Source organism: Scyliorhinus torazame, chromosome 4 (genome assembly GCF_047496885.1).
Source record: "Scyliorhinus torazame isolate Kashiwa2021f chromosome 4, sScyTor2.1, whole genome shotgun sequence".
Lineage (NCBI taxonomy): Eukaryota > Metazoa > Chordata > Chondrichthyes > Carcharhiniformes > Scyliorhinidae > Scyliorhinus > Scyliorhinus torazame.
In genome coordinates this window covers 64,775,374-64,791,178 of record NC_092710.1, presented here as the reverse complement: position 1 = coordinate 64,791,178, position 15,805 = coordinate 64,775,374, and the positions used below count along the sequence as shown (strand labels likewise).

Sequence of the window (15,805 nt, the reverse complement as noted above, 5' to 3'; positions counted from 1 at the left end):
AAACCACTATCGCCAGAGCCGCCATGCATGCGGTAGACGAGTCTGCACCATTCGAAGTCGAGAGCGATGCCTCCGACTTTGCCTTGGGTGCCACCCTCAACCAGGCGGGCAGGCCCATCGCCTTCTTTTCCCGCACACTCCAAGGCCCCGAGGTCAGCCACTCCCCTGTTGAGAAGGAGGCACAAGCCATACTGGAAGCCGTCCGGCACTGGAGGCACTACCTCGCCGGAAAACCATTTACTCTCGTTACTGACCAACGATCAGTTGCGTTCATGTTCGACAACAAACAACGAGGTAAAATCAAAAATGATAAGATATTACGGTGGAGGATCGAACTCTCCACCTACAATTATACTATCTTATACCGGCCAGATAAGCTCAATGATCCTCCTGATGCCCTGTCCCGTAGTACTTGTGCTAACACACAGGATGACCGACTGCGGGCACTACATAATGACCTATGTCACCCGGGTGTCAGGCGGCTCTACCACTACATCAAGGGCCACAACCTACCCTTCTCAGTCGAGGAGGTCAAAGCCATGACTAGGGACTGCCAAGTCTGTGCGGAGTGCAAGCCGCAATTCTACAAGCCAGACAAGGCGCACCTAATCAAGGCCACCCGCCCCTTTGAACATCTCAGCATTGACTTCAAAGGGCCCCTCCTCACCCACAACCGCAACACGTACTTCCTCAACGTCATCGATGAGTACGCGCGGTTCCCCTTCGCCATTCCCTGCCCCGACACGACCTCCGTCACCGTCATCAAAGCGTTGCACGACCTCTTCATGCTGTTCGGTTACCCCAATTATGTTCACAGTGACCGGGGCTCCTCCTTCATGAATGAGGAGCTGCGTCAGTACCTGCTCGCCAGGGGCGTTGCCTCGAGCAGGACGACCAGCTACAACCCCCGGGGGAATGGACAGGTGGAGAGGGAGAACGCGACTGTTTGGAAGGCCGTGCTGCTAGCCCTCAAGTTCAAAGGCCTACCAGTCTCCCGTTGGCAGGAGGCCCTCCCTGCCGCACTCCACTCCATCCGGTCTCTTGTGTACGGCAACGAATGCTACCCCTCATGAGCGGATGTTTCTCTTCTCCAGGAGATCGGCATCCGTGACATCGCTTCCATCCTGGCTCCTGTCCCCGGGAGACGTCCTGCTCCGCAAGCACGTGCGGACCTCTAAGGCGGAGCCCCTATTGGAGATGGTCCATCTCCTCCACGCCAACCCACAGTACGCATACATAGCGTACCCCGACGGCGTGAGGAGACCGTCTCCATCAAGGACTTGGCCCCCTCTGGGGCCCCTGCCGCCCCCGCTGCGCAACCTCCACCCCGCTCCCTCTCTGCTCCCGTCGATCCCTCAGCCTGTTACTACTCCATGCCAGCCGCTGTCATCCCGCAGTTTCGCCTCGAGCCAGCCGAAGTGGTGGGGGACGTCATGCCGCCTCGCGACCCAGCACCACCGACCGCACGGATACCACCGGACACTACCTCAGCACCGCAGCTCTGACGTTCAAAGAGCTCGACCAAACCCATCGTTCGTCTCGACCTCTGACGACACGGAACCTCCTGATGGACTCTGTTCACTGTGTTTGCTACTCCATATTATCACCACGGACTTCCTTCTAAACAAGGGGTGAATGTGGTGATACACCACTGTACTTCCCTACCATTGTACATAGTATATAATAGTTGTGTGTAATGTGGCCCTGTAATACTGTGTATTGTACTGTAGCTCTGTAGAGGTTCGGCCACCGGTAGGTAACCCGACCTGGCCACGGAGAGCTCCGCCTTAGCCACTCCCCCGGAAGTTAAGTATAAGAACCCACTTCTGAGACCGGACCCATTTTGTCTGGGGTCTTCTGTGTCAGGTAAGCCTCCCATGTAGTATATTAAAGCCTTAGTTAAAGTCTCACATGTCTTTGTGGTTCTTGACGCTTAGTGCATCACCCAGCAACGGCAATGTATGATTACAGAGAATCAAAAAGTGCCCCCATGATATTCAATATCATTACACTGATCAACATTGTGGAGTTTACCACTAAATCAGAAACTGAACTAGACAAGCGATTTTCAACTTGTACCTACAAGAGCAGGTCAGAGATTGAGAATTCTGCAGAGAGTAACTCACCTCCTGGCAGTCCACCATCTACAAATCGAAAGGCATAAGTGCGATGGAATATTTTACACTTGCCTGGTAGAGTGAAGCTCCAACAACACTATCAAAATTAAAGTACAATAAAGCAGACCACTTCATTGGCACGTCATCTACCAGCTTCAACATTCAATCCAACCATGACGGACGTACAGGGGCTGAAGCATATCAGCACGGCGCCACAAAGAGCACCTTGCAAACCGAAGACCTCAACAGATAGCAGGACAAGGCCCACAGTGGAGGTGGTGGCGGAGTGGTACTGTCACTGGACGAATAAATCAGAGACCCAGAGCAATCCGGGACGAGGTTCAAATCCTGCCACTTTAAATAGTGGAACTTTAAAATAAATTCTAACGATGACCAGAAAATCATTGTCGATTGTCATCCAAATCCATCCGGTTCACAAATGTCCTTTAGGGAAGGAAATCTGCGACCCTGGTCTGGCCTGCATGTGTCTCCAGACCCACAACAATGTAGTAGTTGACACGTGACTCGTAACTGCCCCCTCAAGGGGGCAATTAGGGATAACGCCCATCCACCTCTGTGTCCCATGAACGAATTAAAGTAAATATCAGCAAGTCATCACAAACACTAAAACCCAGACCTCAACATCTAGCAGGAGAACGACAACAGGTGCATGGAACATCACTGCATGTTCCCCAACAAGCGAGCCATCCTGACCTTAAACTCCATCGCACTGTCAACACACTACGGCCGTGCTGTCACTCCGAGACCACAAAGCTTAAGACCATGTGAAAACATACTGATATTTATTTCGCTCAAGAGTCTGGGGATGCCTGATTAGCGGAGGCCATTACATATATCACTGTCATGCTCTGATTGACTGATGCAGTCCTATGTAAACGGGTGGCGGTACGTTTTGGGTGAAATGTCACCGGGTCCAAGCCACTGATTAAATAAAATTGTCTTCCGTTCGATGTCGACTCACTCCATTGACAAAGGAAGCTTTCAGGGTGGGTGCAGCTATTTACCCGAGCTGTCGAATCTAAAACCAAGAGATATATTCTGAGAAAAAGAAAACAGTTTAAGAATGAGCTGAGGGGGATTGCTTCACTCAATCTGCCGTGCTTCCTTGGAACCTTATCCTCATGGGGCGGTGGACGGTCAATCATTGAACACGCTCAAGATAGAAATCGAGGTGTGTAGAGGACATCAAAGGATATGAAAATAATGCGGGGCATTGGGGTCGATGATCAGCTATAATCAAATTGACTGCCTGTGTAGGCTCCAAAGGCCGAATGTACTATTCCAGTTTCTATGTTCTTAGCTTATCTCCAAAAAAAGGGTCGGTGATTATCGGGCTCTCTGATGGTGCTCTCTGATTGGCGGAGCTCGGTCCTGGTCGCGGTGAGAAACATCTGGTTGACTGAAATGGCTGCCTCCATTGGCGAGGTTGAACTGCTGAGGCAGGTTTGAGTTACTGGCTTCAGACCTATAGTTGGCTATGGTCATTGTCCGCAGAAGAGCTTAGATCGCGATTGGATGGGGCCAGTGTCACTCACTCTCATTAATTGTCGTGCCTATGAGTCACAAGGCGGAGTTCCTTCATTAGTTGTGCTCCTCTTCTCCAGCCATCACGTCTTATTTGAAAATGCTCTGCTCTTTGCCTTGTGTCTATTGGAAGATTGCGGATAACTGTTCAATTCATGGACGCGACACACTGGGACCCGCCACCGGGCACATCTCAGTTGTTTTGTTTATTCATTAATTTAATCATTAATGCAAACGGATATGTCACCGCCTTCTTGACCTGCTCTCTGAATTTGTATTGAGTGACTCCATAAATAAATGTGTTTGTGCAGCAATTTAAATCTGCCAGCAGAAATCCGACTTGTTGTAAGGTAAATTCTGAATACGTGAGGTAAACTAATCCTCTGATGGTGTAATATAAGAAATTTACCACATACAAAAACCACAGAAGTATAAAGCTGCCAGATATGGCGAAGAGCAAAATCATAGACTTCCTTCTGCTCTGCATCTCTGGGTCACTGTGATTCGCTCCATTATTCTGACCCCTCAGCTCCTTCCGGACTCGACTGGCCACTAAAATGTGTCTGACCGTCAAAGCATTAAAAAGGAGAATTGAAGCGAACGGGAGGAATGGCATCAAAACCTTAAGGAACCAATTATATCCCATCCATCTGGGGTCAGTAAAAGTACTTGGCTTTTGTCTACAGCCCCAAGGTACATTTCCGATGATCACTGCAGGTTCATTTGTAAAGTAGTAGGGGAGGTTAACTGAGCACGACAAAATGCTTGTTGTTGCTAGAACCAAAATTGCAGTTTTCTTGGTGCAATATTTTGTTTTCAGCTTCTGACAACAAATGGCCACAAATCGATCGAAAGAGAAAGTGACGGTGAACCAAACGGAACACTCCGTGGCTGCAGTAACCACGACAGCGTTAATACCGCAAACAGGGGTGATGTCCAAGAAACTCACTGGGAAATAATAATAACTGATTTTATTCAGTATGACCTGACTGATAATGACCAGCAGATCCGCCGTTGCCATAGCTACCAAGTAGCAAGTGGTGCAGGTTGAAAGGCCGCACTTCCCACGGGACAGGATCACAATTCCCAGTAAATCAACTGTAAGAGAGAAAATGAAGAAGAGACGGGAAATTACTGAACAAACATTCTCTGTGTCTGACCCTAACATTAGGAACATGAATTGCCACCAAAGACTGTTGTATTGCCATTTCAGAGGTTAGCATGAAAAAATCTCATCCATAATCCTAACTCAACCCCAAGATGCCCCCTTCCAGATTTAAAAGAGTCAGTGCATGAATCGGTTGAACTACTCCTCCGAACAGGTGGACTGACAATGTGAATATTTTAATGAGGATAGGCGTGTCTGATTTCATCTGTGTTACAGGTTTAATTCTGACTGGCTATGTTCCGCCATCAGACCCTCCACCCCACACTAAGGGACACCTTATGGACACAGGAGACATCAACCCAGCCATCCCCCACCACACCAAATATTGGCACCCACCTGAGATTGTACTCTCATCTTGACCGCACACTTGATGGAATTGAACAAAATTCCAATATTACTTGAATCCCCCAGTAGCAACACTCCCATCGCGGGATGGTCCAAAATTTGGAACATCCTCAGATACAATATTCCCAGGAGTATATCCTATCTTAGTTCGGAGGCTCCCCAGGATTGGATCTGGATGGTACTTTCTCTAAATCCTGCTGACCCAATATCCGACTTATTGCAACTTCGGTTGTTCCCCTTAATATATTCAGTTGCAATGCACGATTATAGAAGTGGAACCTGTCTGTGATTTCACCAGAACTACGAATCGTTGTTTCCGAGGCACGGGTCTATTTTAGTTCAGGTGCACTGGCAGAAATGCACCTCTCCTCAAAGTGGAGTTCACCCGGGATGAGATCCTAGAAGATCGGATCATTCCATCCCCATGACCAGACCCCATAATATAATAATAATCTTTATTGTCACAAGTAGGCTTACATTGCAATGAGGTTACTGTGAAAAGCACCAAGTCGCCACATTATGGTGCCTGTTCGGGTACACAGAGGGAGAATTCAGAATGTCCAATTTAACTAATAGCACGTCTTTCGGGACAAGTGGGAGAAAACCGGAGAGCAGGGAGGAACACCACGCAGACACGGGGAGAACGTGCAGACTCCGCACAGACAGTGACCCAGCTGGGAATCTAACCTGGCACCCTGGCGCCGTGAAGCCACAGTGCTAACCACTGTGCTGCCTTATATCTACCTCCCTTTTCAGGATCAGATGCACTAGCAGAAATGCACCTTTCCTCAAAGTGGAGTTCGCCTGGGATGGGACCCTAGAAGATCGGATCATTCCATCCCCATGATCATACCCCATTCAGGGTTATCTCTACCTCCCTCTCAGGATCAAAATTCCTCTCGGAGAAGAGACTATAACTCAGCAACAGACAGCACCTCGGCACCAGGCAGTACCGTCACAATCATCTACCCTATCAATATCAGACACCCGCGCCCTGAGTACAGACCCAGCAAAGGAACAAACTTTCTTTCAGTATTAGAATCTCACCCTTAGTTACATACACCCGTCGCACCATCGAGGATAATACCCCTGAGGTTCGTCGCCCCTCACTATCTGACACCACCCCCAGGAACAGGCACTCCTCTCAGGAACAGGGCCCTCTCAGTATCAGAACATCCCAAGAACCAGATCTCAATCAGCATTATACCGCGACAGTAATAGAGAGTCTTCATGAGCATACGCCGATCAGATGGAGATCCCCACAGGATTAAATACCATTCAGCTTCAAGCCCCTATCATTATCATACAGGCTCTCTAAATGAGGCTCCCCCCTCACCCACCCCACAGTATCAGTATTTGATCAATCAAGGTAAACCCACCTTACGAACATAACCTCCTTATCATTAGCATCCCCTTCTCAGATTCTCTGGGATACCATCCCGCTTTTCTCTGGCCATGAAGTCGGATTTTCTACACGGTGTCAGACATCTTGGGGATCAGGTCGCCAAGCAGTTCTTGAAGCAGTCAGTCGCCCAGTCCTTCCTATGATTTCAAAATTGCTTAATCTCGTTCGTCGTTTCGAATCAGATTTCGTCTGCAGTCGAAATGCAAAGGTTTATCCCAGATAACAGAGCTGGAAATGCGAGGAAACATGGAAAGGAGAAGAAGGCGCCAATTGCCCGCAGAGGTGGCGGCGAATGGTTGGAAACGCGCGGAGTGGAGTGGGAGGACGGGACATGTCTGTTAAGCTGTGGGCCAATTGCTGACGTCATCATACAAAACGTCAGCCAGCGTTCCATCCACTCCCAGCGATTTAAACGGAGCCGTCTCCTGTTATAAGCAGGCTGTAAAAAAAACGTAAGAACGATGCCTATAATCTCTAGTTTGCAATCACAGTCTTAAATGGGACAGGCGGGCAATAAGTCGTTTAATTAGAAAAAAAAGTGGCATAATTAATTGAACCTCACTGGAAGACCGTGGTAGTTGACGATAGATAGGTGAGAGTAGGAGTGAGGATACATAATTCAAGTGAGGAGTGATTGGAAGCGGAGCATTACGCCTGCATATTGAATTGATTCTGCGTGTGGTCCTCTCTCAATGTACAGGAGATGCGATTGTGGTCACACAATACCCATGTAGAACGTTCAAGAGAATCACTGTTTCACCTGGAATGACCCCGAATTGTGAAAAGGGAGGAAGTGAAATGACCAGATTCCCTCTTCTTCTACTTGCGCAGGAAGATAAAAGGGAGCAGAAATTGTGTTGAACTGAAGAATTTAAGCAGGTCGAGATAATAAACTTTCATTCAGTGCCATTTAATAGAACATAATACAGTTGTTACAGGGACGTTTCTCTTGAAATTGAATTAACAGTAGTTAGGTAGGAATGTAGAAATGTAAATCTGTCCTGCTAATTGTAGAGTAAACCACTTGGGTGAGCAGAAGAGCCTACCTATATACTAAATTAGTTCGCAGACCACAATAGACGATTGAGTTAAATTAGTTGACACCCGGATATGCTATAATTAACAAATGGTAATTAATCAAATATTCCAAATGGCTGACAGTCAGACAATTGTTCTTGAATTTGGAAATCTATAGAAAATTGTCATAGAACATAACATAAGAACATAAGAGCTAGGAGCAGGAGTAGGCCATCTGGCCCCTCGAGCCTGCTCCGCCATTCAATGAGATCATGGCTGATCTTTTGTGGACTCAGCTCCACTTTCCGGCCCGAACACCATAACCCTTAATCCCTTTATTCATCAAAAAACTATCTATCTTTATCTTAAAAACATTTAATGAAGGAGCCTCTACTGCTTCACTGGGCAAGGAATTCCATAGATTCACAACCCTTTGGGTGAAGAAGTTCCCCCTAAACTCAGTCCTAAATCTACTTCCCCTTATTTTGAGGCTAGGCCCCCTAGTTCTGCTTGTACCCACCAGTGGAAACAACCTGCCCACATCTATCCTATCTATTCCCTTCATAATCTTATATGTTTTTATAAGATCCCCCCTCATCCTTCTAAATTCCAACGAGTACAGTCCCAGTCTACTCAACCTCTCCTCGTAATCCAGCCCCTTCAGCTCTGGGATTAACCTAGTGAATCTCCTCTGCACACCCTCCAGTGCCAGTACCTCCTTTCTCAAGTAAGGAGACCAAAACTGAACACAATACTCCAGGTGTGGCCTCACTAATACCTTATACAATTGCAGCAGAACCGCCCTAGTCTTAAACTCCACCCCTCTAGCAATGAAGGACAAAATTCCATTTGCCTTCTTAATCACCTGTTGCACCTGTAAACCAACTTTTTGCGACTCATGCACGAGCACATCCAGCTCTCTGCACAGCAGCATGTTTTAATATTTTATCATTTAAATAATAATCCCTTTTGCTGTTATTCCTACCAAAATGGCTAACCTCACATTTGTCAACATTGTATTCCATCTGACAGGCCCTAGCCCATTCACTTAGCCTATCCAAGTCCCTCTGCAGACTTCCAATATCCTCTGCACTTTTTGCTTTACCACTTATCTTAGTGTCGTCTGCAAACTTGGACACATTGCCCTTGGTCCCCAACTCCAAATTACCTATGTAAATTGTGAACAGTTGTGGGTCCAACACTGATCCCTGAGGGACACCACTAGCTACTGATTTCCAACCAGAGAAACACCCATTAATCCCCACTCTTTGCTTTCTATTAATTAACCAATCCTCTATCCATGCTACTACTTTCCCCTTAATGCCATGCATCTTTATCTTATGCAACAACCTTTTGTGTGGCACCTTGTCAAAGGCTTTCTGGAAATCCAGATATACCACATCCATTGGCTCCCCGTTATCTACCGGACTGTTAATGTCCTCAAAAAATTCCACTAAGTTAGTTAGGCACGACCTGCCCTTTATGAACCCATGCTGCGTCTGCCCAATGGGACAATTTCCATTCAGATGCCCCGCTATTTCTTCCTTGATGATAGATTCGAATCATCTTCAAATATAGTGGCAACTCGATTAATGGCACCGAAATCATAATTTAACACACGTTCGAAACTCATATACATCAGACATCCCTATAGGGATCACACCCACCTAAACCTCAACCCTCGCTCCAACGCCTCTCATCGCTAGATCAATTCCTGCCAATATACGAAACCATCGCAATCACACACACTTCAGCATCAACCCACACTCAAGGTACTAGAGTGGTCGGCAGGACAGGCAACGGAGATAAATAATCTGTTAATGGTGAACATAGATGTATGTGGCAAGAAAGATGAAGCATGGCGCATTGAAGGAGGCTGGTGAACTAGAAGTAAGCTAAGAATTCTTCTCAGTGAAGAGAAAGGGGTGAAACTTGTAGGAAGGAGAATGGGATGAAAAGGTCCAGAATAATGGATGGGAATCTGGGATGGGGAAGAATGAAGAACTTCCAAAAGCATTTGTCTGCAAGATAGCATCCCTGGAACACATGGAATGGAGATGGAGTAACTAAGAGATATTTGAACATAGACTTTCCAGCTAGTGGGAAATTATTAAATTTTATGAAGGGAGCTTCGGAATCAGTTAACTTGCAGTCGATGTTGGTGGAAAACCAATACGGTGAAATTAAAGTTGACTGGTCGAGGAAGGGAAGCAAAGCGTCAGAGAAGAACCATGTGAAGGGGTGGTGTAAATTAGGAACAGTTGGATGGATTCTCCGGTTGCCCAGCCACGCGTTTAATGGTGGCACACCTTTCGCTGGCGGCAAGATTCTATCAGCCCAGCTCTTGTGGATGGAATTTCCTATTGAACCCACCCAAGCAGTTGGCAACGCTGCAGGCTGGGGTGTGTTGGCAGCGTGAAAAGCAAATCCCAATGGGCGGAGAATTCCGACCCGTGTTGCTGAAGTAGTTAGTACAGAGAAAAATAAGGAACAGGCTCCAACACAGCCATAAACCACCAAAAGACAGCTGAGTTGGCACAGATAAAGGCTCTCTCAAGCGAGCAGCTTGAGTGTATGATATACAGATGCTAACACCCGAACTCCGCAAACGTATACTTACCAACCTGATCCCTGTGCAGAAATCGGGATGAGGAACCTGGGAAGTTTAAACTTTCCGAACCCTAATTGCTGAGGAAAGAGACAATTTCCAGCAGAAGTCAACCGAAAATGAAACTACACAACACCAACTCAGAATGTCCCAGCGCCAGATGTTGGAGAGTAAACGGCCTCATAGTACCTGTCAGTCAAGTCACCATCAATTTCCATTTAAAGTTGGATTTAATGGACTTCAGTGCAGAGAGAAAGACTGATATGGGCAATAATGAAAATAGATATCTGGAGTACAACTCCTAGGTCAGAAGGAAGGAAATCTTCCAAGTTATGTGACAGTCGGAACAGGATGAGCCAGGGTATGGGCATTCAGATACTAAAGAAGAAGGGAAAGAGAACTCTGAGGGGAGTAACAGTTGAGGAAGGCGATGGGGGCGATCTATGAGTACGGGGAAAAGGCAAGCAGAATGTTGGCGCACCAGCTCAGGAAAGAGAGGCGGCCAGGGAGAGAGGTGAAGTAAAGAGTAGAGACGGTAATACTGTACAGGACCCAGCGGGGATGAACGAGGTGCTTAAGGACTTTTACAGTAAATTATATGAGTCGGAACACCCGGCTGGGGTGGAGGGGATGAGTCAATTTCTGGATCAGTTGAGGTTCCCGAGGGGAACCTGGTTGAGGGGCCGGGAGCTGCATTTGACAGTGAGGAAATAATCAAGGGGTTGGAGGGCATGCAGTCGGGCAAGGCGCCAGGGCCTGACAGCTAGCCGGTGGAATTCTATAAGAAGTTTTCAGAGATATTGAGCCCACTGCTGCTAAGGACATTTAACAAAGTAAGAGAGAAGGGAGTCCTCCCCCAACAATGTTGCAGACCTCGGTTTCATTGATCCTGAAACGGGAGAAGGATCCGGAGCAATGCGGGTCATACAGGCCGATTTCTCCGGTGAATGTGGATGCCAAACTGCTGGCTAAGATACTGGCCACAAGGTTAGAGGACTGTGTCCTGGGGGTGATAGGGGAAGACCAGATGGGATTTGTTAAGGGCAGGTAACTCAAGGCCAATGTTCAAAGGCTTCTAAATGTTCTTGTGATGCCCTCAGAAGGAGAGGAGGTGGAGGTGGTGGTAGCGATGGATGTGGAGAAGGCTTTTGATCGGGTGGAGTGGAATTACCTGTGGGAGGCGCTGGGAAGGTTTGGGTTTGGTGAGGGCTTTATTGACTGGGTGCGGTTGCTCTATCAGGCACCAGTAGCGAGTGTGCGTATGAACTGGCTGAGGTCAGGGTATTTTGAACTACACCGAGGGACGAGGCAAGGGTGCCCCCTCTCCCCGTTACTGTTTGCTCTGACCATAGAGCCATTGACCATGGGGTTAAGAGCTTCTTGGAACTGGAAAGGGCTGGTTTGGGGGGGTGGGGAGGTGGCGCAGCGGGTCTCGCTCTACGCAGATTACCTGCTCTTGTCCATTGCGGAACCGTTGGAGGGGATGGGGGAAGTAATGCGAATCTTAGGGGAATTTGGCAATTTTTCAGGATTTAAATTGAACATGGGGAAAAGCGAGATGTTTCTGATCCAGGCAAGAGGACAGGAGAAGAGATTGGGAGAGCTGCCGCTTAGAATGGTAGGGAAGAGCTTTCGATATCTGAGAATCCAGGTGGCCCAGGAATGGGAGGCACTGCACAAGTTAAACCAGTCCCGGTTGGTAGAACAAATGCAAGGGGACTTTAAGACATGGGACATGCTCCCGCTACCACTGGCGGGGAGGGTACAGACTGTGAAAATGACGGTCCTCCCAGTTTTCTGTTTGTCTTTCAGTGTCTCCCTATCTTCAACCCTAAGGCCTTTTTCAAGTGGGTGAATAAGATTATTCCGGGCTTTGTGTGGGCGAGTAAAACCCCACGAGCGAAGAAAGTGTTGCTGGAGTGCAATCGGAGGGAGGGTGGGTTGGCGCTGCTGAACTTCTGCAATTATTACTGGGCACCTAATATAGCTATGATTAGGAAGTGGGTAGTGGGGGCTGGGTCGGCATGGGAGCGGATGGAGGCGGCGTCATGTAAAGACACCAGTCTGGGAGCATTGGTAACGGCACCTCTGCCGTTCTCGCCGGCCCGATACACCACAAGTCCGGTGGTAGTGGCAGCTCTGAGCATCTGGGGGCAATGGAGGAGATATAAGAAAGTGGAGGGAGCATCGAATTGGACCCCGATTTATAATAACCACAGATTTGAACCGGGTAGGCTAGATAGCGGGTTGCAGAATTGGCAGAGGACAGGAATTGGAAGGATTGGGGATCTATTTATAGACGGGAGGTTTCCCAGCTTCAAAGCTTTGGAGGATAAATTTAAATTGCCGGCAGGGAATGGTTATAGGTATTTGCAGGTGCAAGATTCCCTGAGAAAACAGGTGCCGGCCTTTCCGCTGCTGCTGCCATGGGGGATACAGGATTGAGTAGTTTCCAGTACCTGGGTGGGAGAGGGGAAGATATTGGATATTTACCAGGAGTTTTCAGATGCGGTGGTAACTCCGGTGGAGGAGCTGAAGGGCAAGTGGGAGGACGAGCTAGGAGGAGAGATAGAAGCGGGGCTATGGGCGGATGCCCTAAGCAGGGTTAATACCTCATCATCATGCGCCAGGCTTAGCTTGATCGAAGTCCACTGGGCACACATGACAGTGGCTAGGATGAATAAGTTCCTCCGAGTTCAGGATAAGTGTGCGAGGTGCCCGGGAAGCCCACCAAATCATGTCCACATGTTTTGGGCATGCCCAAAGCTTAGAGGGTTTTGACAGGATTTTGCTAAGGCAATGTCCACGGTACTAAAAATACGGGTGTGCCAAATCCGGAGGTAGAGATCTTTGGCGCGTCGGAAGATCCGGGAGTTCAGGGAGCGAAAGAGCCGACGTCTTGGCCTTTGCCTCGCTGGTTTCCCCGAGATGGATCTTGTTAATGTGGAGGGACCCGAAGCCCCCGAGTGTAAAGACCTGGGCTAGTGACGTGGCTGGGTTTTTCTGTCTCGACAAAATATTGTTTGCCTCAAGAGGGCCAATGTTAGGGTTCTCCTGGAGGTGGCAGCCGTTCGTCGACTTTCTCGGGGAAAATTAAAATGTCAGCAGATGCAGTATTCCAAAGGTGCGGAGTGGGGGAAGGGGCGCAGGCGGATTGTTGTTGTGTGGTTGAGGTGCGTGAAGATTGGGCTGGGGTGGGAAATTTTTATTTTACCATGTTGATGTCATTGTTTATGTTCATGTTATAAACATTTTCAAATACCTTAATAAAATATTATTTTAAAAAAAAGAAAGTTCATACTTGACTAACTTTATAGAATACTTTGAATAAGTATCACAAATTGCAGGTAGGATCAGTTTGATCTCTTGGATTAGAATAGTTGGCAAACACTTTGGTGTTTCAAATGTTTGCGCTCGCTTCAACATAATAGCCTCGTGGTGAGTCTCAGAGCAAGTGAACAAATTTAGAACATACAGTGCAGAAGGAGGCCACTCGGCCCATCAAGCCTGCACTGCCCCACTTAAGCCACCCGATCTCCATAACCCAATAACCGCTCCTAACTTTTATGGTCACGAAGGGCAATTTATTGTGGCCAATCCACCTAACCTGCACGCATTTGGGCTGTGGGAGAAAACCAGAGCACCCCGAGGAAACCCACGCAGACACGGGGAGAACGTGCAGACTCCGTACAGACAGTGACCCAGCGTGGAATTGAACCTGGCACCCTGACGCTGTGAAGCCACAATGCTATCCACTTGTGCTACCGTGCTGCCCAATTGCTCTACAATTGAAGGTCTGGGACAAGGACCAGAATGGACAATAGCAGAATGGACAGCAAGCTAGCTAAAGAAATGAAACAGTAAACAGGGTGTAGGTCTGAATGGCATTTAATCAGATTGGTGGGAAGCGCAAAATGGTATTCAACAAGAACCAATGCAGAGTTATTGTATTTTACAATTTACATGATTAATGGGGAACATTAAGAAAACAACTTAAAATGGAGAGACAAATCCATATTTGCAGTAAGGTGGAAACAGAGGAAGAAGAGAATAAAAACTAAATAATGTGTTCACAATTGTGAGCCAACTAACGCAGTGGACACTGTGGACACAGTGTAACACATTGGTAATTTAATTTCACAAAGCTAAGCCTCCAGGATTGACCTTTGATCGCAACAATCAATTTCGAAAGTACTCCGTGGAAAATAAATGTCTGGATGGGATTGAGGAGTTTATTTAGGGGTCCCGGAGAAGATGATTTATAACAGTAGGTTACACAGGATAACAAGACGCACAACATCCAAACAAAGCATTGGAGATCATCTCTAGAGGGATAGAAGTGAAAGGAAGACCACAGACAGAATTGGAATGCTGCAACAGTCTTGCCGAGCACTATGAAAGTCAGGAACGAGATTATTTCTGTTTATATTGAAGCGCTTGAATAGAAAGAAGAGAACTATCAAAATGTTTACCTTATGCAATCGTTATGCAAGACAACATCAACAAAAATCAAATGTATTCCTCTATTCAGTCAACCAATTGGTAAAGCATAGAGGCAGCTCCATGGAACTGAGAGATCACCCACCAAAACAATTAATTTCTGCATTGATTCAATTTAGCCCACTTTCGTTGTCCCACCGCCAGTAAAATTTAGCATTAACATACCACTCCCAGTTCTACATGCTTCCAGGGTTCAGATATTCCACTCTGCTGAGTAACATTCACTCAGTACAATTTTACAACAACAGATACTCACAGTAATACATGGTGACTCTGATCAGACATTCCACACAACCCAGTGTACCACAATATATATAATGCCACACTGACAGATACTCCGAATAATATATTGTCACTGGGGCCAATTCGTAGTTATGCACACTCAGTAAAATTCTATCTTGGCAAATGTTGCCCGAACAAATATCCATATCGTTTCGAGCACTAATTCTGGATGACACACTACGGTGTTGTAATGAATTGCTAAAATTAATTATTTACCTTGACCATAAGACTTCAACTGAGTCACTTATTTTGATCAGCACATGTAACAACAACGGTGAATATCCTACTCAACAAAATGCTGTCATTGATCCGGTAACTGTATAACTAAGAGAACTAGATCAGCATGTAACGTTATGAGTTCGCAAATAACAACAGAAAACATCTCACACGCAGAACTACACAACTTCAATGGTTATGCTCACTTACCAGGAACACCAATCAGGGCAACGATCATGTAGAATATTTTCTCTGCCATATGAATTGAAAGAAGCATCTTCAATATGAAGTGATGTACCCCTTTCTGTTGAAGGCAATCGCTGCATTAAACTCTGAGGTGATACATTCCCAAAGCCTTTCATTTATAGCCTGTGGGACTACGTCAGACATAATGAGGTTGCAACATCATTCCGTTAAATAAAATGTTTATGAACAAGTAAACTCCGACAGTGTGTGAAGTCCCTGCTGCGAAACATAATATTTGCTGCTGGCTCATATGTCGGACAAGCAGCCAAGACAGACAATTACTTTCGCAATCATTAACAGATATATTTAGCAGCTGTATTCTCTCAGATATGATGCTGTCCAGCAAACGACCATCA

At 46.9% G+C, this 15,805-nt stretch overlaps 1 protein-coding gene across 1 annotated transcript; it reads right to left on the bottom strand.

Annotated features, from left to right (window-relative positions):
- Positions 1-3,855: 3,855 nt before the first annotated feature.
- Positions 3,856-15,480, bottom strand: LOC140411378 (probable G-protein coupled receptor 139). Its single transcript, XM_072500495.1, has 2 exons — positions 15,414-15,480; positions 3,856-4,760 (listed from the first exon to the last, which is right to left on the bottom strand). Exons 1-2 carry the CDS (start codon positions 15,478-15,480, stop codon positions 3,856-3,858), a joined length of 972 nt encoding a protein of 323 aa, XP_072356596.1.
- Between the last annotated feature and the right edge of the window lie 325 nt (positions 15,481-15,805).